Source organism: Triturus cristatus, chromosome 1_1, assembly GCF_964204655.1.
Source record: "Triturus cristatus chromosome 1_1, aTriCri1.1, whole genome shotgun sequence".
In the NCBI taxonomy this organism is placed as follows: Eukaryota; Metazoa; Chordata; class Amphibia; order Caudata; family Salamandridae; genus Triturus; species Triturus cristatus.
In genome coordinates, this window is record NC_140579.1 from 556,666,101 (window position 1) to 556,692,353 (window position 26,253).

General features: G+C 46.2%; 1 protein-coding gene and 1 long non-coding RNA gene across 4 annotated transcripts in view; one reads left to right on the plus strand and one right to left on the minus strand.

Moving 5' to 3' along the window:
* Window positions 1-26,253, minus strand: part of ELAPOR1 (endosome-lysosome associated apoptosis and autophagy regulator 1) — an 850,357-nt gene that overhangs the window by 366,223 nt on the left and 457,881 nt on the right. For all 3 annotated transcript variants that reach the window (XM_085643413.1, XM_085643411.1, XM_085643414.1), the window contains exons 4-7: window positions 25,445-25,592; window positions 21,461-21,541; window positions 6,752-6,857; window positions 5,819-5,968 (exon numbers count right to left, since the gene is read on the minus strand). In XM_085643413.1, the coding sequence (XP_085499539.1) occupies window positions 5,819-5,968; window positions 6,752-6,857; window positions 21,461-21,541; window positions 25,445-25,592 (485 nt within the window). The remainder of the gene's footprint in view (window positions 1-5,818; window positions 5,969-6,751; window positions 6,858-21,460; window positions 21,542-25,444; window positions 25,593-26,253) is intronic.
* The window catches only part of LOC146870610 (uncharacterized), a 367,507-nt gene that overhangs the window by 153,540 nt on the left and 187,714 nt on the right, over window positions 1-26,253 (plus strand). The window lies entirely within an intron of this gene.

A 26,253-nucleotide genomic window follows, 5' to 3' on the forward strand; every position in this document is an offset into this window, starting at 1 on the left:
TAAACCCTGGGTTGGAATGGCGTTCTAGGTGTACCCCTCACCAGAGGAGGAGGAACCCTAGGAGAAGAGGTAGGGGGAGGAGAGCCTTCCCTGAGACTCCTGGTCCGCCTGAGGGTGTAGACCCTAGGCTGGAGAACCAGTGGCAGTCTAGTCCTGTCTTGCAGAGAGGAAGAGTGGAGAATGGCCGCTATGTGCCAGGGGTTACTACCCCCCACTCTGTGATTAGGCAAAGACCGGTGGCACCTGGGTGGCCTAGGGCCTGGTCTTGGCCGCTGACAGCTTGGGAGTACCAGTGGGGTAGCCCAGTTGGTCCAGACAGTGGTGTTAGAAAGAGTTCCATGGGTTCACCGTGGCGTAGAACCGGAGGGTGTCCCTGCAGTTGCGGGCCCGCGTCCGTGTTCTATCGCCCCAAGCAGGGAAGTCCATCACGGTGGTGATTGGGCTGCCCTGCGTTTTGGCTGGAAGGGGGTTGTGTTGGACTTGGCCCTTCTGGCAGGTTCACCCCTGAACTTTTTTGCTTTTTACTGGTGACTTGGTGTGGTGATTTTTTGGTTTCTGCGCACTTTCCCTGTGTCCCAGGGTAAAGTGCGTGCGTGCTCTGAGTGCATGTGGTGAGATAGGCCTGCCCTCCCATAGGAATGCATGGGGAATGTATGTGTCCCTAGTAGTTCCTGATGCGTGGGGTGTGCAGGCCCGAGTTTGGTATGTGCGGACTCGTGGGAGTGAATGCTGCGCGATGATGTGTGCGGCGTGCATGTACCTAGTGTGGAAGTGCCACTTCTAGAAGTGGGCACTTCTGTGTGCAGTGTGTCTGTCGCGTGATTGGCTGGTCATGTCATGTGACGGGCTAGGGATTCCCCAGAGTCAGGATGAGTCACCCAGTGGTGAATGGGGAGATCAGCAGCTAGATGGGTGGGAGGAGTACACTTGGGTCCTGAATAGGGCAGGGTTTTCCACACACAATGCTGGCTCCGCCCCCTGTGGTGCGACTGACGACCCTAGCCCTGCCAGTGAATAGAGTGAGGGGCTGAGCACATCAAGGGTGCTCCCCAACCAGCTGCGACTGGTTTTCCCCCTCACCCTGAACCCAGAACAAAGGGTTTTGCTGTATAAAAATGGGGCTGTGTCCCCACAGAAACTGTTCTCTGCCAGGATCTTACCGAGGGGGGGCTGCTGCTGCTGCTGGACCAGAGGACCGCCACCTGGACTACCTCCCTGCCTGGAGGCCCAGTGAGCTGGCTCTGGGTCCAGCCTTGCCCCCCACCCCTGCCCTGCTGCATGCAGGGAAGAACTTTGCTGGACTTTGTGGTTCTTTTCATCCTAAAGCGCTGGGAGTGCTCTATTTGTGTCCCTAAGCGCTTGGAAGTGCTTTGATTTGCTTTTAGCGCTCAGGAGCGCTTTATTGCAGCCAGCCGGTGCCCACCCGGCGTTCACCCCGCTTATTTAATTATTTAATTGGCGGGTGCCCACCCCGCATTGTGGTGTGCTTGCGGGTGCCCACCCCGCTTATGTGTTTATTTTACGGCGGGTGCCCACCCCGCCGTATATCGCACCCACAGAGGGAGCCTACCCCTCGTTGCCGCTGAGAAAGTCACCGCCGCGGCCCTTGTGCAAACAGGAAGCCAGGCAGTGCTCGTGTGACGTGGGCGGGGCCTTGTCCCAAATCAGGAAGTCGACGGGAGCCTACCCCGCGCTCCTACAGCCGGACGAGGGAAGCCCCGCGAGAGGAGAAGACGGGAGAGCACGGGAGCCTACCCCGCCTCCCCGAGTGCAGCGAGTGGAAGCCCCGCAGACCGGAGTCCTGTCTTCGCCACCTCTCCCCCAGCCGGTAAGAGTTAAAGGGAGTCCGGGTGGGGAGAGGCGGTAGCAGAGCGGCCCGCTCCAGAGCGGACCGCTCCAACGGGGCGCATTTTGTTTAAGAGCCGGGAAGGCTCCAACGTCTAAGGGGGCATTTTCCTCGGTGTCTGAGCGCGAGGCGCTCCAACGGGGTGATTGTGCTTCGTTGAACCCAGTGAGGCTCCCACGTGCTCAAGGGGCATTTTGTGCAGAGCCGTGAAGGCTCCAACACTTGGGGGCATTCTTTTTCTTTGCAGAGCCCAGGGAGGCTCCAGGACATGCCATATTTGTTCTAAAGGCCCAGAGGTGCCCAGGCCCCAGTCCCTACAGCTGCCCAGCACTTAGTGGGCAGCTGCCACGTTTAGGTTGTGCCTTGTGCGCCTGGCTTGCGCAGCCTGCATAGTCGCGCCCTGACATTAGTGGATTGGTCATTTCTGCACCCCTGAGAGGCCAGTTGGCCTGGGGACAGTTTTTCTGTATTGTGCCCTCCCCTAGGGTACCTGGTGATTTGCATATATGTACTTTTGCGCCTGCGCAGTGTCTTCATGATATTTTTTTTTTCCTAAACTGTGTTTACACCTCTAAATGTATTTTATGCATCCTGTGTTTATGTGCTTAGACCCCTACAGGTAGAGTGATACTTAGGTGGTTGTTTTCTCCCTAGTACAGGTGGTACTAGTGAGGCCCTAGTTCCCTGCGTGATATATTCCTAAAGGTGGTTAGGGTTGCGTAGGTGGTACTTTCTGGTTACCAGTAGTTACTGGTTGTGTGCTATATGTTCTATTTTTAGTGCTACAGTGATTGTATGTGCTATGTTCTAAAGTTTTATTCCTATGTTCTAAGTGCTATTTCTAAAAAGTGCTAATTCCTGACAGTGGTCCATGTGGCCCTGTCCCCTGTATATATAATCCCTTGTAAATTCTGCCCGTGCCTGTTGGCACATTGTAAAGTGTGTGTTTTTATCTAATGTGTTGTGTATAATACAAAGGTTATTTTTATATGATACCTTGTGTGGAGTTTCCTTTGTGGTGGGCCTTGGGTGTTGTTGCTGGGTGCGCGCGCAAACGCTTTACACATCGCCTCAGGGATAAGCCTGTCTGCTCGTGCCAAGCTACCAAGGGGGTGAGCAGGGGTTATCTTTGGCGTGTAACTTCCTTGCCCTGACTAGAGTGGTGGTTTCTGCCTGACTTTGGCGCAAGCCTTAGCCAACCAGAAATCCCATTTCTAACAGTGCACAACGGCAGTTCCTAGAGAATTAAATGTGAAGTGGCAGTAGCAAAACAAAAATAGTGACAGTAAAGGGGAATACGGTGTCAAGTGCAATCAATGAAAAGAATGAAGAGAAAAAGGGTGCCACGATTAAGTGACCATGCATAGGTGAAAGTCAGACAAGTTCAACCCTTACCCAACTGTAAATATGGTATTACCCCGCTGCAATGTTCGACTGAAAAATAACGAGAGGAAACACAGGGTGAACAAGTATACTCAATGCGATTATGGAACCAAGCGTCCAGTGTGTCGAGAAACAAGCTTACCCGAATGCCAAAATAAGAGCTGGTAAATACACTGTAGCAGGAACACTAAAAGCGAAAAACGATAAACAAAGTCAGCCCTCCGTCTATCTCAAGGAGCGGCGTATGCAATGATAATAAAAGTTCAATCATTCCTCACCTCTGTGGGAAAGTGTAGACGTCTTTACAGATGCCTCCGACTGAATCCGCAATAGCGTGGATCAGCGTGACGCTTGATAATCATCTCTGTCAGCCAGTGCTTGCAACGTCAATGCGTGCGTGCGTCTATGGTGCAACCAATCGGAATGGGCAAAGTAAATGCTACACCCGGAATAGATTTACATACAACTCTAGCACGGAAAGAGACCTTTTGGATAAAATATTTAGGGACAATTATCCCTGGTGGCCTTAATGATCATTATGAATTGGCATGTTTTTTATAACATCTTATGTATGTGTGTATACTCTCATGTCATTTTCCACTTGTACAGGATTTGCACTCCTCCTGTGTTTGGACCCACACCATTTACTTGTTTGCTAGATTTTCATAATGTGAAATTCTGTTCGGGCAAAAAGACAGCGTGTTTTTCTGTTTTTACGTTCATCTACCCAGCGCATACATTTTTCTCCCAACCTATAATAATTCTGTTGGGTTGGTTCTATCCACAGATTAGATGTTTGGATCCGGTTATTTTAGTTTATACATGCTTCCCCCATCGCATATTAATAGACCGCCTGTAAGTTCTGGCTAATTCCACAATACTACGTCAGATACTGCTCACAGACTTGGTTGTTCACTTTTGTTTGCTATTTTGGTTTCACTACAGTTTTTTCTAGAAAAAACCCTCTGTCTCTCTCTACACGTTACGCTTCCGTCTTACGCCCATTCCGATTGGTTGCACCATAGACGCACGCACGCACGCATTGACATTGAAAGCACCGGCTGACAGTTAGAGATGATTATCAAGCGTCACTCTGATCCACGCTATTGCGGATTCAGTCGGAGGCATCTGTAAAGACGTCTACACTTTCCCACAGAGGTGAGGAATGATTGAACTTTTATTATCATTGCATACGCCGCTCCTTGAGATAGACAGAGGGCTGACTTTGTTTATCGTTTTTTAGCTTTTAGTGTTCTTGCTACAGTGTATTTACCAGCTCTTATTTTGGCGTTCGTGTAAGCTTGTTTCTCGACACACTGGACGCTTGGTTCCATAATCGCATTGAGTATACTTGTTCACCCTGTGTTTCCTCTCGTTATTTTTCAGTCGAACATTGCGGCGGGGTAATACCATATTTACAGTTTGGGTAAGCGTTATGCTTGTCTGACTTTCATCTACATGTCCGCTGATTGGTCACTCTTTGCACTTTCATTGCGCATGTCGTAGAGCCCAGCACACTATGGGGATAGATACAGGTCCATTCTACGCATTGAGTGCAAATCCTAATACTACAAATGTACTCTGTTTATATTGGATATTGATTCATGACCCTTTCGTTGTAGTTCCTTGTGGTGGATTTCCACACAGTCAACTTTCCTTGATGACAACCATTCCCTGAAGAAGGGTTTTTTAACCTTGAATGCATTGGGATCGTGTTTAAATTTGGGAATTTGTTTTCATTGCATTTGAAATTACAAGACGGATTTCATAACTTTACAATGTAATACCAACGTTTTTGTTTTAAACTAAGTGACTGACTTTGATGTTAAATACAAGTCAATTGATTGCTTACAAGAATATTCTTGTTCAATTAATTTTAATAACTTGTTTGTGAACTTTTGATTGAGACCTATGGTCCCTTGTTGTGCATCACGTAGGTTTGGATTATTCCAACCCTCCAGTTTATTCATGCTGCATGTGACCATCTTACTGCAAGCATAAAAGCTGCAAAGGGCTCTCTTGTCCCTTGGTTGAGGTTTTAAGGAGGGGAAAAGGGAGGCGACAGATGGGCATTGGGCGATACAGTTGTGTCACCGTGTGAACTTCACTAATCACCTGCAACTAGTTATTACAAATTCTGAGGTCAGGGCAGGCTTATTTTACAAAAAGAATGCACACCATTTAATGGGAATGCTGTTCAGTCCCTCTTGTTACATATAACTACTCTATAACATGTTTAACCTGCTGGGCAGAAAGGTGAAGGACTGGATTCTTTATGTATCAGGTACAGCCGCACCTCCCCATGCTCGCACACTATGGGCTACATTAACACTCAAGATATGTATTAGAAAGTGGTGATATGCACAGGCAGCGGTTATGGAAATCTGCACGAGGCAGTGCAGGGATCTTTATTTGGTGTGTGTATGTGAGTGTGTGTGTGTGTGGGGGGGGTATGTATGTATGTGTGCGCGCAGGTCTGTGCGCACGCTTGAGAGAAAGAAGGAAAAAAGGGGATAGAGAGAGAGAAAAAGATGGAGATGCCACAAATAACTGCGCCTCAGAGTATCAAGAAGTCCATGAAAACTTTACCCGAGTATTTTTCTCTATCACACTCCTGGCAGGACGTAGCCCCCTTCGAAGAGTAGGAGCCAGCAGGGCATTCATTGCAGGTCCCAGAGCCTCGCTTGAAGGTGTAGGTCCCAGGCTTGCAAGGGAAGCACTCTGAGGTGTAAGCCACTCCTGGTAGAGTTAGGAAAAAGAAAAATCTCTGTCAGACCAGAAGCAGGCTGTCCTCACACCCAAGACTGTTTCCTCCTTAGGAGACGTGGTTCCTATTTAAAGACCATCACTTGGAACAAAACATCTTAATATCATTTTCTTACGATCCCCTCTTAGAACTTTTTTATATAAACATGACGATGCATTTTCAACCAAGCAAGCGTCCTCTCTTCAGCATTTGGATGTTAGGAGTTAAGCGTAGTGAGCAACAGACAGCAGATGAATGTAAGTCCAGGGAGTAATCCTTACTGAGAGACCCACAGCTCTTCTAAGAGAGCAGAGTACCTTCAAATACAGGAGTAAAACTGTAAAAATGCAAACATAAGCAGCCACAGGTTAAGAACGTAGGCCTAAAACATGGTAATTGTGCGACGACATAGAGGTGTCAAAGCCAGAGGAGCAGCCAAAATGCACATCTGTGCTGCATACAGTGTCACGTTCTATTCTTCTAGCTTGATGTGATCTCAGCAAGGTGCCTCCACCCACCCAAAAGATGGCGCATGAGATGGGCATGATGAAAAGATGGACGGTCACAGTGCGTAAATGTAACAAAATTAATCCTGATGAACTCGGCACGAAGAGCAGCAAACTACAGAAGGAAGACAGCAAACCAGGAACTAACAGAGCAGGAAACAAAGGGCTGGAAGAACATAAAGAGTAGAAGGATGGAAGTAGAAAGGAAGAGAAGACAGTAAAAATGGAAAAATAAGGAACAGGGAATGGAACCTGAAGATGCTCACTTACCGGTAAACCCAATATATCTCAAGAGTACAGGCTTCGGAGGCTTCGTTCCCACGGAGAAACCTGTAGTCCTCCAGTACAGGACGTTATTGCCTCTGGTCAGATCCAGCTTAAAAGAAAACATCAATAATCATGAGTAAGTTGTAGTGGGCCTGCTTGGTAGCACTAGCAGCAAACAGCAATAGATCTGTTGCATCTGCTACTTGCTTTACAGATGAGGTCATAGGCACCAGTAAGGTGCAGCTAGAGGCAGCCCTTGCCACGCTTGGCTTCGGCTATCATGGGTGTTGAGAGCTGAGGCAGGGACATGGAAAGTAAACAGAATTTTGGAAGCCCGGTTCATTTCCAGTATTTTACACTTGCTGCCCTTCCCTCGGCAATGTTCACAGGGACTGTGATTTAATTTCCACCACATTTAGCCATTACTTTTGATAACAGGCTGAATTGAGGTTTTCAGAACAGGGGTAAGTGAGTTAGGATACAGAACTGTATGGAAAGGATGGAGACTTGACTTAGTTTATTGGCTCTGTCGACCAATGTGACACCTTTATAGGATAGTTGGAGGCAGACATGCAGATCTGGAGAGCGGCTTTGAAATGAGTGTTTGAGCTCCACATTCCAGTTGTGGTTTATAAACAAGGATCCTTCAACTGGATGCCAGACAGACGCAAATGTAAAGGTTTATTTCAGGTTTCACTGCCTAGTAAATGGGGCTCTTCTCATGTTAGCAGGTAAATGATGCACGTTCTAACTACTAGTTAATGATTCCAAAATGCATATACGGAATTTACCAAAATAGAGAAAGAGTATGCTGAAATCTTAAATACACCACCCTCCAATAAGATGACATCTGAATCTGCACTATATGTCTTGTTGATATTTTATTTAACTGTCAAAAATTAGGCCGAATGGGGATATCGCAGGATCCCCCATCCGGAAGGGAAGAGATACATTTCAATAAAGGAGGAATGGGATACACTCTCTATAGTCAAACTCACACTACATAAAACAGTATCCTATACCAAATGTATTTGATATGAGAAAAAGATTCGACCTTCAATTTAAGCACCCTGCTGGCAAGGAAAAAAGAAATTATTTTTTCTTTGTCAGACACTCGCCCACAAACTATAAAAAATACCTCAAACAACCAAGGTATCCATTTGTTCACTGTTGTTTGGACATGGTTACAATATATTTTATAAGGGGGTAGGGAAATAATGATCCTTTTACCCTAAAAAGGTTGACATGCTTCAGCCCATAAACTAGAGGCTACTTGGGTCCAGGGCCTTCATCAGGACACATAAACCACATTGCCTCAGTATTTGTTTTCAATCACTCACACCATGCAATGCACTAATGCATGCATAGTGGGGTTACTATTCACCTAAAGTATGCTGCATTGGCGTCTTGATTCCCACTAGGGTATCCTTTATAGCCACATGGGAGGAGAGGTGTACATGCCACTGTAGTCACACATTTGTCAAGGGAAGCATGTCGGAATTTGACGTATTTTGAATCCCGCTTCTCCAACCAACTCCCAGTAATTTGGAGAAGGGGGACTTAAAATAGCTCGACTCCTAGTCTTTTGAAGAAGCTGGATGTATTTCAGCTCCGTCTTGACTTGGCCTCTTAAAGCAGGGGCGTAACAAACACCCCCGCAGCCCCCGCGGCGGGGGGCCCCCCAGTCTTCAGTAGGTGAAGGGGGCCCCCTCAGGTCATCTGTAGAGAGCTGTGTGTCTCACTCTCTTGCTCTAAAGCAGCTGCAGTGTGCAGTCTGCTCTGAGCTTTTCGCTGCTGACCTAGGACTCAAAAGAAACAAAATAACATCTTACATTGTTTCTCTTCAGTCGGAGCCATGAGCCAGGCCCGGGAAAACGGGTGGGGGTGGGGGCTCTCAGAGAGAGCATTCCCCAGAGGGAGGAGGCAGCTGATTGACAGCACAAGATGGTACAAAAGCTTTCACAAACTTCGGTTATCATTCCTCAGTTTTTTTCTTTGTACATCCATCCTCCATTCTTTTTCTTCTCCTTTCACAGCATCTCACACTTGTTGCTCTTCTACATTGATTTGTTTATCAATCTGGACAGTTGTTGTAAGGAATACAGAGACCCTTCGCTGCCGTTTGTCAAAGAAATGTGTTAGGTTTTTTATTTATTCATCATCCAAACAACTGATATCAAAGGGACAAAAGGCATGTGTACTCAGTTAATATCTTTACATTATCGTGATTTTCGTCCTGCTTGCATGTTGACATATGGTGACATTTGACCCATGCAAGGTGAAAAAATTAAAAACCATAAGCAAATTCATTTAATTGGCCTTTATGCTAGCAAAAAGAAGGATGGCCATGGTGTAGAAATCTTCAGAAAACCTCTACACAGAAGTATTGCTCATGGATGTAAAGAAATGGGCGAACGCTGAACATTAAATGCTATTCAAAATACCGAAAGGGGTGGACACACCGCCTTAGACACTCTCTTGCAAGTAAAAACGGACTAATGCCTGCTCGAAAGATCAGTAAATTTGAGAATGCTGTTGAATTCTTCCGTAGATGACAATACAATAGTTACTGGAAAAACATAATACACCACAGCTTGGAACCCAGCCTGACAACCACATATCAAAGATAGTCAAGGTAGGCCATCCTGACACAGAATCGATGATTAACCATAGATAAATAAGAGAGGACGGGGAGAGGATGTGGCCTAAGGGCTAGAGCGGTCAACCTCAAATCTTGGGAACCGGATTCGCGTCTCGGCAACGACGCTCAACATCCTGTGATTCTGGGTAAATCACTTAACCTCCCAGTGCCTAACAAAAATGAATGTGTCCTCATGTAAATGCAACTGGGGATCATTTAAAGTGCTCTGATAACTGATGCCTTCAGGTTAAGTTTGGGCTATATAAAACTTCAAAGAAAAAAAAGTGCTGACTGGGGTAGGAGAAGATTTGCAGTTCCAGTTGCAGGACTCTGCTGGGACGCATTGGAATGTACAAAATCAGGGGCAGAGCTATCAGTGGTGCAGCCAGTGCAGTGGCACCGGGGTTAAGGAGCGAGGAGGGGGGCATCTTGCCTGTATAGACTGCATTTATTTTACTGGTTGACTACTCGTATCTGCCCTGCACCAGCCTCACTGTTTCCACTCCCTGGAGGGAAAGAAATTGGAGGGGCAGGTAGAAAAAAACAGACCGGCCGCAGATAGGCATCAGAGATGATCAGTGGTTTGATTTGTAGATTATTTCTGAGAGGCTGTATCGCGATGGTGCTCTGGCTGCTTGTCAGGAGTTGTGATGCTTTATAAGTGAGTGGCACAGCATCAGCCATCCTATGACAGAGTAGTTCATAATCAAGACAACTTAGAGGAGGAGCCGAGAAGGTAGGGTAAGCACTTTCGCCACATGCAATGCTTTCAGTTCGTCACTCACCACCAGGGCCGGCTTTAGCTCTGGTGGTGCCTGGTGCTAGTCTTTTTTGGCGCCCCTCCTCCAATGACTACCTCCTCAGATGCCCTCACTACCATCTGGCAAAAGTGCCCCTCATCTCTCCATAGCCCCTCTCTCACATACATTTCATTTGTTTTAAAGCACTGTTATAGGCTGGCTTTACTAATCCACTCACCTAGCCTAATAAAATATAGATCTGTTCTTTGCAGCAGGCATATTAACCCTCTGTGCTACTTTATGGTTTGTCAAAATTGCCACTGACTAGACAAAACTCCAATCGCTTTCTCTCTAGCAGGAACATTAATCACTAGAGTTATCTTGACATTTTTATTGCTTCCCGGAAGCTAGATGCACAAGGAACTCTGCAGCAGGCGTTTTAAATCGTAAGAAGCTGCCAAGCTCAGTTCCCCTCTCCAGGTCAGCACCTAGTGCGGGCGCAGCACTTGCACTGCCCTAAAGTCGGCCCTGCTCACCACTCCCAAGCTCAATTGCTATATGCAGATTTTCCCTAAAAGCTATAAGAACTTAAAAAAATTAAAGTTTAAATAAACACATCTAAGGAAGACAAAGTGATTTTCCAGGGTGAACGAAGTTTCTTGTTCTCGAAACTTAGACACTTACTTGGCATTAAATTAAAGTTTGTTGTCTGTACATACAGTCTCTCCTGGGGTGCAAAGTTTTTTCCATTTTTTGGGGGATACCAGAGCTCATTAACACAATGTTATAAATGTGCTTAGATTCACACAGTCCATTTAGAGACAGCACTTGTGCTGGAGAAAGGTTCCTTGACCCGAGCTCCATGGTAAACCCTGCAGAGGACCCAAGAACACAAAGCGCCGGCCACTGCATATTTGAACATAGGGGCAAAAATGCTGCAATTTGTATTTTTCAGATGGCATTATGTTGTTAAAACCTATATGCAGTGTTATATTAGAATGCTACCTATCCATGAGGTGATGCAGCTCTTGGAGTTATTTAATAATATTACTCCGGTATGGGATTCTAAACTTATTTTATAGTTTCATTCTCAAGTGCAAAGTGAGACGTCTACACATAAAGAAGTCTGAACTCTCAGAGAGAAATATAAGGGACAGAGTGGAAGATGAAATTAGACCTTAGAGCGTGTCCATCAGAGCAAGAAATGAGAGAAGGGAAACCTGTGCTTGAGAAGTTTAACAATTTGAGGGGAAACAAATGTGAGGAGCCAGAGAAAAATTTAGGTAACAGGAGAAGCAGGGCATAGGGGTGAAGAACGAGAGAGGGAGGAAAACAGAAAGTAAGATAATGAGAAGGAGATAAATGGAAAGAATGAGAGTAAGTGAGGCAGAGAGAGAGAGAGAGAGACGAAGGGTGAGAGAACTAAGAAGAGAAGAAGAAGACTTTGAGAGTGGGAGAAAGTGAGAGAGAAGATACAGTGAGATGAGAAGACATGTTTTGTGATCTGTTGTTTATGAATTTGACTCTCAACTAGACCAAGTTTTAGTTTCATCTTTTTGAGGTTGGTAAATTTGTACAGTAATGCCTTTGAGACTGTAGAAATACAGAACAAATAAGCACTTTAATATAAGAGGTGCCTTGAGGTGAAGAGAGTTATCAGAAAGTTCTGCAGACCAAAGGAGAGTGAAATAAGTTTACAGTGTTTGAGAGTAACAGCAAAATATAAGACCACAAATCTGAGAAACCTGAAAGCGCCCCGAGATGTGGATACATAAACAGAGATGAAAAAAGTAATCTTTAAAGAGCACAAGTGTGTGCATGTGAGGAAAAAAACTGGACTAGAGCTGTGGAAAATGTATTAATTTGCATTTAGGAAAAGAAAATCTGGCGTATGAAAGAATACAAGATTAAAAGGTGAAAGAAAGCCCCAAAGAGAAAGTATAAAAGGAGCCTGAGAAACCCATAGAGTCACATAAAGAGTGAAAGAGATCCACAAAAGCAAACAAGGCACCTTTGAGAATGAGGGAGAAAGGCAGCTAAGCCACGAGAGAGAGCATATGAATTTTTAGTTTTGTTAAGGATCACTGAAAAATAATACGTTCTCTTTCTGTTGAACATCATCAAACTATGTTGTGCAGAGAAAATTAAAGAAGCCAGAGATGATAGATTGTGTTGCGTGGACCGGTGTCAGGGGATAGATAAAGAGAGGATAAGCAAAGAGAGAAAGGTAATGTTAGACAACCTGGGAGAGAATGAAAGAAATCCCTTCACATAGATCGAGAGATGGGGCGAATATGGATGACGTAGGGCCTCAGGGAGCAATAGTATGGACCCCAGCGAGATAAAAAGGGTGAAAGAAACAAGCCCAGAGAGAGGTGATAAAAAATGTTGAAAATGAGAAAGAAGGATAGAGTTCCATAAATGTAGGGTAAAAAGATCCCAAATGGGTAAATGGGTGGAAGAGACCGGGAACCCACAAAGAGAGTAAAAAGGTAAAAGAGAGAGCCAGTGAAAGACAAAGGGAAACGCCCAGAGAGAGGTGATAAAAAATGTTGAAAAAGGGGTTCTGGGAGAGTATGAGGAAGAAAAGGGAAATAAGATCTCAAGATGAGAGATCCAGGCTCCAGGTCTGTACAGGATTGATGAAGAGCATAGTTATAGATAAGAAAGCACTGGAAGAGGCACAGTGAGAAAGTATTCAGGAAAGAAATCGCAAGGTGCTATAAGGACAAGGTCAGCTGGAAAGCTGATAATGAAGAGAGAGTGGGGTATAAAAGAGGAAAAGAGAAAAGAGAGGTAGGGAATGGAGAGGGTGAGAAAATGGAGGAAGGAAATACAAAACAGTGAGCAAACAAAGAGCAGAGAACGGTAGAGAAATACGGCACATGAGATAGGAAAAGCATAGTGGAATGATTTCGAAGGGATGGGGGAGGAAAAGTTGGAGATAAAAGTGACAGAATAGAAAGAAAAATGCTCGGATGAGAATGAAGAAAAGATAGGATGCTCAGAAATAATGGAAAGGAAGAGATAGAAAGCAAGAGGGGGGGGGGGGAGGAGGTGTGAAAGAGAAGGAGCAGTGGATGCACTTTTGGGAAAACTGAACGATGAGTGGGCCCGATGTTGTATATCATGACAGGAGTCTGCATCAGGAAACCCACCTAAAATAGGGCAAACTTCCCTGGCGTACTGATGGCAGGGACCCTTTAGTGGATAGACCGCCACCTATGATAACCTGCTGGCAGAGTGTGCCCAACTATTATCTCCACCATCCAAGGTTACTTATAACAGCTGTATTGGTAACAGTGGCGTAACAAAAGCCCCGCAGCCCCTGCAGTATGGAGGGTCGCAGGCCTGAGAGCTCTTGACTGGCGCGGAGAATGCGGGGGGGGCCCTCCATGTACTTTGCAGGGGGCCCCCTCAAGTTTCGTTATGCCACTGTCTTAAAGTCCTCAATTCTCAGAGGCCATAATGTGTGTTGTGTGTAGGGTGAAGTGTGGGAAGAGGCGGGCAGAAGATGAATATACTACTTACCAGTATGCATCTGTTCTTGGCATGTAGAGCTGCAGATCTATACACTTTTGCATAGATCGCCATCTGGTGTTGGGCCCGGATGTTTGCAGTTTGTTTTTCTTCTTGGACAGTCTTTGGAAGTCACGAGTTCGGTGACTCCTCCTTCGGTCTGTACTGCGCATGGGCTGCGGCTCCATCCTCAGATTGTTTTTCGCCAGCAGGGAAAAGATGGAGCGTAGTGATAATAGTAAGAAACCCATGTGTGTTGTATCTAAATAAGATAGACTGGAACGGATACAGGTAGCCGGGGAGGCGGGTGGGCGTGTATAGATCTGCAGCTCTACATGCCAAGAACAGATGCATACTGGTAAGTAGCATATTCCGTTCGAGGCATATGAGCTGCTGATTATACACTTTTACATAGATTATATAGCAGTACCCAACCTTAGCGGCGACCACCGGTATCCGTTGCAGTGGTTTGAAATAGTGTCTTTAGTACAGCCTGGCCCACACTAGCTTGTTGTTTAGAGTGCACGTCTACACAGTAATGTTTTGTGAAGGTGTGCGGTGTTGAACATGTGGCTGCTTTGCAGATGTCATCTAAGGGTATGTTCCCTAGAAACGCCATAGAAGCCCCTATCTTTCTTGTAGAGTGGGCTTTAGGTGGAACAGATAATGTTCTTTTTGCTTTTTGATAGCAAATTTGTATGCACTTTACAATCCACCTAGCTATCCCTGATTTAGAGATGGGGTTGCCCTTATGCGGTGGAGAGAAGGAGACAAACAACTGTTTAGTCTTTCTAAAAGGTTGCGTTCTTTGTATGTAGTACAGTAAAGCCCTTTTAACATCAAGTGTGTGTAGAGCCCTTTCCGCAACAGATTGAGGTTGCGAGAAAAAAAACGGTAATTCCACCGATTGATTAAGATGGAAGGGGGAAATGACCTTGGGCAAAAATTTGGGATTTGTGCGAAGTATCACCTTGCTGTGATGTATCTGTAAAAAGGGTTCTTGTATAGTGAACGCTTGTATCTCACTAACCCTTCTAAGGGAAGTGATAGCTACGAGGAAGGCTGTTTTCCAAGTGAGGAACTGTAGCTCACATTTATGCATTGGTTCGAAAGGCGGGCCCATTAGCCTTGTAAGAACTACGTTTAGATTCCATACAGGGGAAGGTGGTGCCCTGGGTGGAATTACTCTTTTAAGGCCTTCCATAAAGGCTTTAATAGCAGGCACTCTGAACAGTGATAAATGCTGTCTGTTTTGCAGGTAAGCAGCAATTGCTGCTAGGTGTAGACGTATGGATGAATATGCCAGGTTACACCTGTGAAGATGGAGCAGATAGCATATGATGTGCTGTATGGATGCATCTAAGGGGTCGATTGTATTGTTACGGCAGTAAACAACAAATCTCTTCCACTTTGTGGAATAGCATGCTCGAGTGGTAGGGCGTCTGGCTTCCCTGATAATGTTTATGCAATCAAGGGGAAGGTTAAGGTATCCAAATTCTAAGATTTCAGGAGCCAGATCGCAAAGTTGAGCTGAGCTGGGTCCGGGTGCCTGATTTCTCCATAGTTCTGGGTTAGGAGGCATGGGGACAGGTGCAGCTTTTGGTGTGGTACCACTGAGAGCTGTAGTAGTGTGGTGTACCACGGCTGCCTGGCCCATGTTGGAGCTACCAGAATGAGTCTGAGGGAGTGCTGTTGTAGCTTCCTTACCACTAATGGAATTAGTGGGAGAGGTGGAAAGGCGTATGCAAATTTGCCTGACCAGTTCATCCATATCGCATTGCCTTTGGACAATGGGTGTGGGTATCTGGCGGCGAAGCTTGGGCATTTTTTGTTTTCGTGGGTGGCGAAGAGGTCTATCTGAGGATGCCCCCACTTGTGGAAGAATGGGTGAAGAACTTGTGGATGCAGTTCCCATTCGTGCATTTGCTGCGTTTGTCTGCTGAGCAGATCTGCCATGGTGTTTTGTATGCCTGGGACGTGTTGTGCCAGGAGAAAGATTTTTTGTGGAATCGCCCATCTCCATATGCTCTGTGCTAAGCGGGAGAGCTGGGGAGAGTGTGTCCCCCCCTGTTTTTGAATATAATACATTGCAGTCATATTGTCTGTGCGAATTAGGACTGCCTTGGCTGAAATTTGTTTCTGAAACGATTTCAGGGCTAGAAAGATCGCCAACAACTTCAGATGATTGATGTGGAGTAACCTCTGTTGTGGCGTCCATACACCTTGCACTGTGAGGTGTAATAGGTGCGCTCCCCAGCCGGAGAGCGATGCGTCCGTTGTTAGAATCACCTGAGGAACCGGGTCCAGGAACGGTCGCCCTTTGGAAAGGTTTGTGGTGTTCCACCACTGCAGAGAGCGATGGGTGCAACCGTCCACCAACACCAGATCCGTCAGCCGTCCCTGGGCCTGGTTCCACTGGCGTGCTAGGCACTCTTGGAGTGGACGCATGTGAAGTCTTGCATGAGGCACTATGAAAATGCAAGACACCATCATCCCTATTAGTTTCATGAACACTCTTGCTGGGAGAGAGTGCTGAAGAAGGAACTTTTGGCGCAGGGCTTGCATGCTTGCGATCCTGGCTGAGTTGGGATAGGCTATAGCCTTTGAGGTGTCTATAGTGGCACCGAGGTATTGCTTTGCGTGAGAGGGTATCAAGTGGGACTTTGTGATTCACTGTAAAGCCTAGCTGGTGGAGTAGTTGTATGGTAGTGTTTGTATTTTGTACACACTGGTGGTAGGACGCGGCTTTTATGAGCCAGTCGTCCAGGTAGGGGAAGACGTGAATGTTTTGTCTTCGGAGGTGTGCTGCCACTACTGCCAGGTATTTGGTAAACACCCGTGGTGCGGTTGTGACCCCGAAGGGGAGAACCTTGAACTGATAATGTTGGTTGTCCACCACAAATCGGAGGTACTTTCTGTGAGCCGGGTGTATTGGGATATGAAAGTATGCGTCTTTCAAATCCAGTGTAGTGAGAAAGTTGCCCTGACGGAGGAGTGGGAGAACTTTATATAAAAGGTTTTCTTTCAGGCAGGTTGCATAAACACAGTTCTCTTGGTAAATTAGGGTTCCAGTTACTTGTAAAGGTTTAAGGGCAGCCACAGGTCTTAAAAATGGCAAAGTTCTGATTAAAATAAGCTTCTTAGGGGTTCTGCGCACTTCGTAGTGCCGTTGTTAGGCTTTGGGCAAGGTTTTTAAAGGGCCTTGCCGTTTCTCACGCTTCTCGCGTGAGCACGAGTACGCTTGCCGAGTCTCACGCTTCTCGCGTGAGCACCGGTAATGCTTTTCAATGTAGTTCGGCTCAAAGCAGGTACGGTTCGAACTACGCTGCTCCAGAGGCCAGTACGGTTCAGACCAAGGCTGGTACGAGTCGAACTAAGGTTGCTACGGTTCAAAACAGGGTACTTCAGGGGTCAGTACGGTCCGTACAAAGGCAAGTACGGGCCGTATTTACGCACAATTATTTCAGATGGACGTACCCCCAGTACGGCTCGAACTACGAGGCAAGGCAGTACTTTTCAAAGCGCAATGAGTTCAGATGGAAGTACGGACCGTACGTAGGCAGTTACGGGCCGTACTTTTAGCGTGATGGTCACAAATACCTTCTTTTCACGGGGTTGGTCACGGCGGCGGCCTCGGGTTTCCACGGCGCGGTGTCTCACGTCGCGGTGTCGTCCCTCGCAGTCAGAGGGCGGCGGTGCTTCGTGGGGCACCCGAAGAAGGTCCCAGCATCACGACCAAGGGCAGAGGAGGGGAAGGCAGCTCCGGGGGCAATTCTTAGCGCGTTGCAGCGCCGACGGCTTCGTAGTAGATCACGAGTGCGTCGCAGGTCTTTGCGGGGATCTCGGTGGCACGGGGTCACCAATGCTCGGTGCACGGACCCTCAGGGTCCTTTCCTGGCGGAGCGAGCTACGGCTCGGAGGGGCTGGTACTTGCGGTGCTGGGACCCGACAGGTCCTGGCGGTGCTCGTGGTAGCCCCAGGTGGCAGATGTCGCGGTGCAGGGAAAGGAGTAGAGGCACACAGGTTCTCTGGGAGTCAGCTTCACGGAATCACTTCCAGGCACTTCTCCTCTTCTTGGGGATAGGTTGCGCCCACTGTTCCTGGGGCGCAGATCAGGGGGCAAGTTCACAAGCAAGCCCTTGGAGATTGTTTAAAAGCGCAGTTTGAATCAAAGTCTTTTTCTGTAGTCTTTTCCTCTCCTTCCAGCAGACAGGCACCCACTGCAGGCCAGTCTCTCAGGCAGAGAGACAGTACTCCTCCTTCAGCTTCTCCAGGTCCTTCTCCTTCAGGCAGAGGTTCGTCGTTGCGTAAACAGAATCTAATTTCTTAAGAGCCAGGCTCCTACTTTTATAGCACAATTATTTTGTTCTTTAGCGCCAGGGGGCCTGGCTCAGTCCAGTTTTGGAGCACTTTGTTGTGGTGACTCTGCGCTTTCCTTTCAGCAGCAGGGCAGAGACATCAGCCGCTCCACAGGGGGCGGAGCCGGCTTTGTGGTGGCAGAGCACAGGTCTATTCAAGAGTCGGGGTGTACTCCTCCCACTCATCCTGGTGTAATCTCTCTACCCACCACCTGGCAGCCAACCTGTCTCCTGGAATTCCCCAGCCCTGCTCCTTACTGTTGCTAGGCAGAACACACACTCACAGCGCAGAGGCGGACTGAAATGGCAAGGTCAGTAAATACTAACCTTCTAAAAGTAGTATTTACAAACGCAGGATATTAAAATAAACTTTACTAAAAGAACTATTTTATTATTCTGAGTTCAGGCATACTAAATATGACTTTCTACCATGCTCTCTGAGTCCACTGGGATTACAGCGTGTAGTAATTCCAGCAGCCCATTCTGGCCTATGGAGAGCAGGTAGCCTTCAATAGTGAAAAACGAAAATGGCTGTAATTCACTATTAGGACATGCCACACACATCAGGGAATGTCCTACCTTATACCTACAATGCACCCTGCCCTTGGGCCTACCAGAGGGGTGACCAATATGTAGTTAAGTGAAGGTTTGGGGACTGGCAAGTGGGTGCACTTGCGCAGTCAGCGCGACAGTACCAGACTGCACGCAGGTTCTGCAATGGCAGACCTTAGACACATTTTACTAGGCCGCTTCTGTGGGTGGCACAACCAGTGCTGCAAGCCCACTAGCGGCATTTGTATTTACAAGCCCTGGCACTCCTGGTGCACTTTACTAGGGGCTGACAGTAAAACAAATAAACCAATCATGGACACCAATCAATGTATACATTTTACATAAGGGAGAGCATATGCACCTTAGCACTGATCAGCAGTGGTAAGGTGCCCAGAGTCATAAAACAGCCAACAACAGGTCAGAAAAAATACAGGAGGAAGGCAAAAAAATTAGGGATGACCCTGCAAAAAGGGCCAAGTCCAACATTCGGTATGAGAAAGTACAGAGAGTAGACCCCTAGATTTTGCTGATCGACGGGTACCTGCTCTATCGCGTGTTTTTGCAGGAGGGAGAGTACCTCTTGTTTCAGAAGTGTGGTATGTTCTTGTGACATCGCACGGTGTCTGGGTGGAATATTTGGGGGGGGGGGGGGGTAGAAGTTAGTTCGAGACAGTACCCTGACCGAATAATTTGGGTTACCCATTTGTCTGATGTTATGGCTTCCCAGGTGTGAAGGAAGTCCTGTAGTCTGCCCCCGACCGGAGTGGAATGGTCTGGGGGGAACGGGGGAAAGTCATTGTGTGGGCGGTGTGGCAGAACGGGCGGTGTTGGTTTTGCCCCTGCCTTTATTATTGTTTCCTCGATATCCACCTCTTTGGTAGCCCTTTGAGAAGGTATTTTGAGGAGGGGACTTGTAGGAAGTGGAGGCGTTATCGGAAGAGTAACCTCTGCCAGAGCCTCAAAAGGAGCGTCTAGGGGTTTGTGATTGCAGGGCTCCCATAGACTTCGCCGTATCTGTATCCTTCTTCATTTTTTCCAGGGCTTCGTCTACTTTTGGGCCAAATAAGTGTTGTTGGTCAAAAGGGTGGTTTAAAATAGATGCTTGGACCTCTGGTTTAAAGCCTGAAATTCTGAGCCAGGTGTGACGGCGAAGCAGGACACTGGTGTTTATAGCCCTGGACGCCGTGTCTGCTGCGTCAAGTGCACATTTGATAGAGGTGTTGGTAATAATCTTCCCCTCTTGTATTAGCTCATGAGCCTTATTCTTATATTTGTCCGGGAGATGCTGCATGAGAGCCTCCAGCTCATCATAGTGCGCTCTATCGTACCTTGCCAGCAGCGCCTGTGTGTTGGCGATGCGCCACATATTGGCAGCTTGCGAGGCAGGGCGTTTGCCTGACGCATCTAAAAGCTTGGACTCCTTATCAGGTGGTGGAGCCTCACCAGATGACTGAGAGTTGGAGCGCTTCCTATCTGTGGAGACCACTAGTGAGTCTAGGGGCGCAGGTCCTTTAATATAGACAGGATCCGTGGGGGCTGCCTTGTACTTCTTTTCTATTCTGGGGTTTAAGACCCTAGCTCTAACTGGGTCTTTGAAAGCCTCTGTGGCATGCTTGGTCACCCCTTTAAGCATGGGTAATATAGCGGTGGATTTATCTGCTATGTCAAATGTGTCAAGTAGGAAGTCTTCCTCAACTGGATCACTGTTTGGTCGGCACCGAGAGGCCAGGTTTCGACACCGATGGCTTCGGAACGGAACTTGTTTTCTTCGGCGCCGAAGAATGTTTGTCGGCGCCGCTAGGAGGCTGGCTCGAGCTCGAGCCGCCAGGAGACTTGTGATGCTTTTTCACCGGGCCCGAAGGTGGGGTGATGGAAGCAGTATGCTTGGCTTTCCCTAGGCACGGAGGCGAAGGGGTAACCGGAGTCTCTTTCGGTATGGGCGCGGGAGGGGGAGGGGGTAGAGTACTCACGACCCGTTGCGCCGGTGTGATCTACTCCACGTCGGAGTCGTCGGCCTCGGAAGCGCCGACGATATCTTCCTCCTGCTCGGTGTGCGGCTGTCCCGAAGCTCCGGTGTCTTCTCCGAAGATGTCAGGTGGAGCCGAGGTCGATGAGTGCGCCATGGTGCGTCGAGCTCGTCGATCCCGAATAGTCTTTTTCGATCGAAAAGACTTGCAGGCGGGGCAGTCTCGGGCCACGTGTTCGGGAGAGAGGCAGCGGTTGCACACCTGATGGAGGTCGGTGTGGGGAAATTTAGACCCACATTTCGGGCACTTCTTGAAAGGAGTCCTTTCCATCGGCCGAGACCGGAGTCGAGATAGGCCCGAAGGCCACCGCCGATGTTTGGAATCGAGGAAGTGCCGAAGAGAGAGATGAAGAAGTCGATTCCGTCTAAAGAATCTCGATGGACGAGGATTGCCGATGTCTGGAATCGAGGAAGTGCCGAAGAGAGAGATGAAGAAGTCGATTCCGTCTAAAGAATCTCGATGGACGAGGATTTTTCGTCGAAGGTCGAACTGGAAAGGTTCGAAGCCGGAGCACGAAGTATTACATCCGAGCCCGATGGCGGAAAAAAACAATCTGAGGATGGAGCCGAAGCCCATGCGCAGTACGGACCGAAGGAGGAGTCACCGAACTCGTGACTTCCAAAGACTGTCCAAGAACAAAAACAAACTGCAAACATCCGGGCCCAACACCAGATGGCGATCTATGCAAAAGTGTATAATCTGCAGCTCATATGCCTCGAACACACAGTTTTTGACTGCAAACGTAGAGCTTTTTTCTTGGTCTGGGTAGGCAGCTGTTCTTGTCTCATAGTTTCACAGTACAGTCTCTCTTACAATCTCGCCCTGAAAAGCTGAATAAAATCATCACTGCCTGAAAGAAACAAAACGATGCTCACATGATGGTATTCCCATCCATTCTCAGTGATTTTCATCCACCTGGATTCCTCCACCGTCGGCTGGCACTGGTCATTCTGAACCTAGAAGGCAAAGCTTGCAGCATCAACATGGTATGGTGGCCTGCACAAGGAACAATTGAGGTAAGAATCACCAGACAAACCTAGTCTTTCCATTCCACATCTGCTGTTTGCACATGATATCTCCAACTTTACTTGAATACACTGAATGGAATTGTATGTGGCCAGTGCATTAGACAGGCCGGTACCAATGGGACTGGATAATAATAAGTCACATCGAGCTTTCCTTGAGCTTTTTCAACTCTCTTTATTAAAATTTGCTCAGTTCCATGGCACCTCCGTTTCTGTTCCAGACCCTTGAAACTAAATTCTGTGTTTAGAATAAAAACATATTTTCTAAAGTTAATTATGAAACTCTACCCCTCCACTAGACTCAGATACTGACCACTGGTAGTAGATACCTTGCATTGTGTCTATTCCCTCCATAGATTTTAGATGAGTCACTAGTGTACCTTTCTGCCATAGACCACATGCTTAGATCCTGAGACTTCGACGTGCAATGTCAGAGATAAGGTCTGCCAGACCTGGAGAACTGTGCTCTGTTCCTCAGGTGGCGCCTTACCATCACATGAAACGTGCTATAAGTTCTGCTAGACCTGGAGAACTGTGATCTGTTCCTCAGGTGGCACCTTACCATCACATGAAACGTGCTATAAGGTCTGCCAGACCTGGAGAACTGTGCTCGGTTCCTCAGGGTGGCGCCTTACCATCACATGAAACGTGCTAACAAAGTATTCTTCAAATCATTTCAATTGTTATCTCCCTAGTCCTATCACTTTTAGCCACTTTGCAAGTCATTCATCATGACATCTCTCATGACGGCTCTAAATGTTTGGTGGACTTTGAGCTCTCACCTTCCATTTTCGGAGTTTCTGTTCCTGCCTCATGTAGACCACTCTTTCCATTTTTATGCCTTCTGCTTTTTTTGTACTTAATTCCAATGACAGATATATTCTCTATGTCGCCTGTAACTAGCAAACCTTATCTATCACCACCCTGTCAATTCTGTACACCACTTTCTATTTACTCCCAGGCTCACTGTGCACTATATTCACAAAAGCTCCCAATTCAGTCCTCCAACCAAGCTGCCCCACCCGGTAGGATCACTCCATGTTATCCTCTCACACATAATGTTAGTATGTCCACAGAGTGAACGAAAACCATTTGGAACTCCCAGACTAGAAATCAAATCTTGTATTTTTATGTTTACATCCCAGCTGATCAGTCTCCCAGCAAATAAAAGACGTTATAGTGTTGTGATGGGTCAACTTGTGCATATCAGCTGTTCTGTGCATGTGAGATGTTCTCTTGTTCCAGGATGGAACGCAGCTATTGAGGAAGAGATCGGATGACGGTTGGCTGGTACGGAGTTGGGGGCCTACCTTTAAGCTTCAGAATATTCATTAATGTAACAAGTGGCGGGTGACCACCAGCTTAACCTGGAGCAAGAACCTATGCAGCCTTGAAGACCTTTTAACATCGAACTTCAGCACAACCACTTGGGTCAGTGAAAAAGTGAATTTTGGAACCTTCATGGATTTGTGTGTGTGGCGCAGCAAATTCTAGAGGAGTGACTTTGAAGAGTGAGCTTTTGTATTTGAAATCTACTGTTTTCTTTAAGTAACAGCCACTGGAACCCTGACCACCCTCTGCTCATGCACTGCTATTGCGCACTTCTTAGCGCGCTCATCACAAGACCTCTCTTTTGCCTGCAACCTGGAGTGCATAACATGTTCTTACGCCGCAGTCTATTACATGGGAAAAACGTCTAACGGCCATGCTATGTGACCCAATTCACCGCTTTTTGAAATGGTCCAAAAGCCTTGGATTATGTGTAATAAGGGTCTATCCACAATCGTTCTTCAAGAAACGTCTGAAGTAATCATATGTAACCGGATGCATGTAATTGCAGTATTCCAGGGTGTGTTCTTTATTTATAATCCGCAAAAAGGAACTAACGTTATTGCATATTCGTGAAGCTTACAGTGCAGTGTATAAAGATAAGCTAGGTATATTGACAACACATCTCCATAATAAATTTGGAATCAATTGACAGTAGGTTTTCCTAGTATAATTAAAACAAATTCATCTACTCATTCATGGAGTTCACAAGTCTGTACAAGAACAGTGAACTAGTAGTTCATTAGGTGAAGAGTGGATACTTCCAAAACCATGAGAACACAAAATGTTTTGATCAACGCATTGCAAGCTTGTGGGGAATCTTGTATGAATTGGTCTGAATGGAAGGAGTACTTTTTGAACTATAGGACGGCCACAGGTGAAGAAATGGTTATTAAATTATCATGTCTGCAGAGCAGAAAAGAGAATGTGTTTACTTTCATTGGGACCTGAAGGGATAACAGGTCTTAATCAAATGCCTAAGAAAAAGGGAGCAGGAGATGTCAATGTCCTAGACAAGGCAAATGCAGATTTTGCTTCTTAGTTTAACACCAAAGTATGCATTAGCAATGTGAGATATAAAGACTTTCAGAGTAAACAAGATGTTAGTGAACGTACACATGAATATGCATCTGCCTTAAGGAAGTGATCCCTTTAGTGTAAATTTGGTGGGCTAAAGAAGGAAGTAACTAAATACCATTTTTTATGCATTCATGTGACCCAACTATATAAGAATATTTATGGGTGAATGTGGACTCAGAACTGAAAGACATTTTGGCTATTGTCAGTAAGGCAGCAATGTCTGGAAAGCGTGTGAAACATTGAAATTCCCAAGTAAGAGAGATGTGTTCGGGCCTCAAATGGTTGCAAAAGTGAAAGATAGAAATGATAGAAAGTCTTCCAGAACTAAGAGTACAGTAGATATATACAGAGTAATATAAAGGATAGTTCTCCAGATTCTATCATTGCAACAGTAAAAGTCACCTTGCTCAAAGCAGACAATGTCCAAGTGCAGTTGGTGTGATTTGATTGGGCATTTCACCAAAGTATACAAAAAGAGAAGAGAAAAAGTCAAATGGGTGGAAGAAGAAAGTTCAACTGTGAAAGAAGTACTGTGTCTGAAAACTGAAGTATTACCAAGTGTGAAAAATATTTCTGAAGAATTTTATATGCCAGTGCGAAGGATGAAAAAAAGAAGTGAAACATAAAAATGAAGCGTGAAGTTCTGAATTCTGTGGTGCTTGTGAGCTGCTTCTATAAATTGAAACAGTAACAGTGCTCTAGGGAAGGGCCATATTAATGAGCATCCCTTTTTAGGATACAGGGACCCTCGCCCACCGAGGTGGCGTGCTTCGTCACTGGGTCCCGCTCCCATCCCTAGTACACTGTTATTGTTTAAGTAAGGTAAGGTGCAGCTAGGTTTATGGTAGGAAAACCATTTTGCACCGTTAACAAGAGTTGCATTCTGAAAATCTAGGCAGTGGAAATTGGTCTCGATGTAGGCCTATGCAAAGTATCATTTTTCAATTGCTAAGCCAGACTACAACCAGTTACGAAATCCAATCAAAAGCTTCTACTGGTTCTATGATATTAGATTCAAATGATTTATTCAACTCTTTGGTGACATCTTCTCTCAACAATAGGGAATTATTTCTAGCATTATGAATTTTAAGGGTATGCATTATACTTCAACAAAATGACGTCCTCAAAACCTATTAACTTTGTTACGATGCCACTAAACACGCCTAGAAATTTCTTCATCATGCATTTACCCACAGACTCTCAATCATCAAAAATCAAAACAGGATCAGGGCTATTGGGATCCAGCACCATATGCATATTTCCTTGGTCAAACAAAAGGGTAATAAAAATCAGATCAGCGAGTGACCTTGTCAGGGGTATGAAGTGCTATATTAATGCTACATTACAATGCAAAGCAATATAAAAAACATATTCCCCTGAGGAGCAGAGAAAGAAGTCAATGATAAAGAATTTAGTAGTACTCACAAAGAATTCAAAGGCGATGCCACCGTCCGGGTAGTAGTATTCAAAGGAGACGCCCCCAGCCTGCTTGAGGTTGATTGCATACATCAGGGTGGCAGTGCATTCATCCGTGTTGGAAGCAATGTACTCACCTTGGGGGGACCAAGTGGATCTGAAACAAGAAAAAATTAAGGCGCATGACAATTTGTGGAGGATGACACGTCTCTGCCAAACTCTAAATAACCCCTTAACACTATTGCCAAAGAGGACGGGGATTATGTGTTGAAACAGAGAAGGGAAGAGAGGAAAAGCTACCTAAACAGATCATTGCCAATGGAAAATTTGGAACGTCAGCAACCAAGAAAAAACAGGACAAAAAGGGCCCCGAAAGAGACAAAAGAATATGTGCTGTAGCCACAGGAGTTCTGAAGACAGGAAAAACAAGTTAATACCATGTTACGTTTTCCCTCCAAGTACTAATACTCTGGCAGAGCCACAGCGTTAAATATCAGTGTTGCTATTTACCTACAGAGGACATTTTTAAAGGGGTGTTCAGAGTTTGGTGCACAGATTACACTGTCACAAATGTGACGAATATCCTGTCCGCCTTATTACACGTTCCATAGGCATAATGCACTTGTAATAAGGCAGATAGGATACCCACCAGGTTTTTGGCGGTGTAATCCATCCACCAAACTCTAAATTTGGAATATCTGTAAATGTGTTCAGTAGGAAGAAGGTGAATCCAACAGATCTCCAATCCAGGTTGTGGTCTTCTTAAAACACCATTTAATGTATTCCACTGCCAGCTTTTAATCTCCTGAGCATTCCTT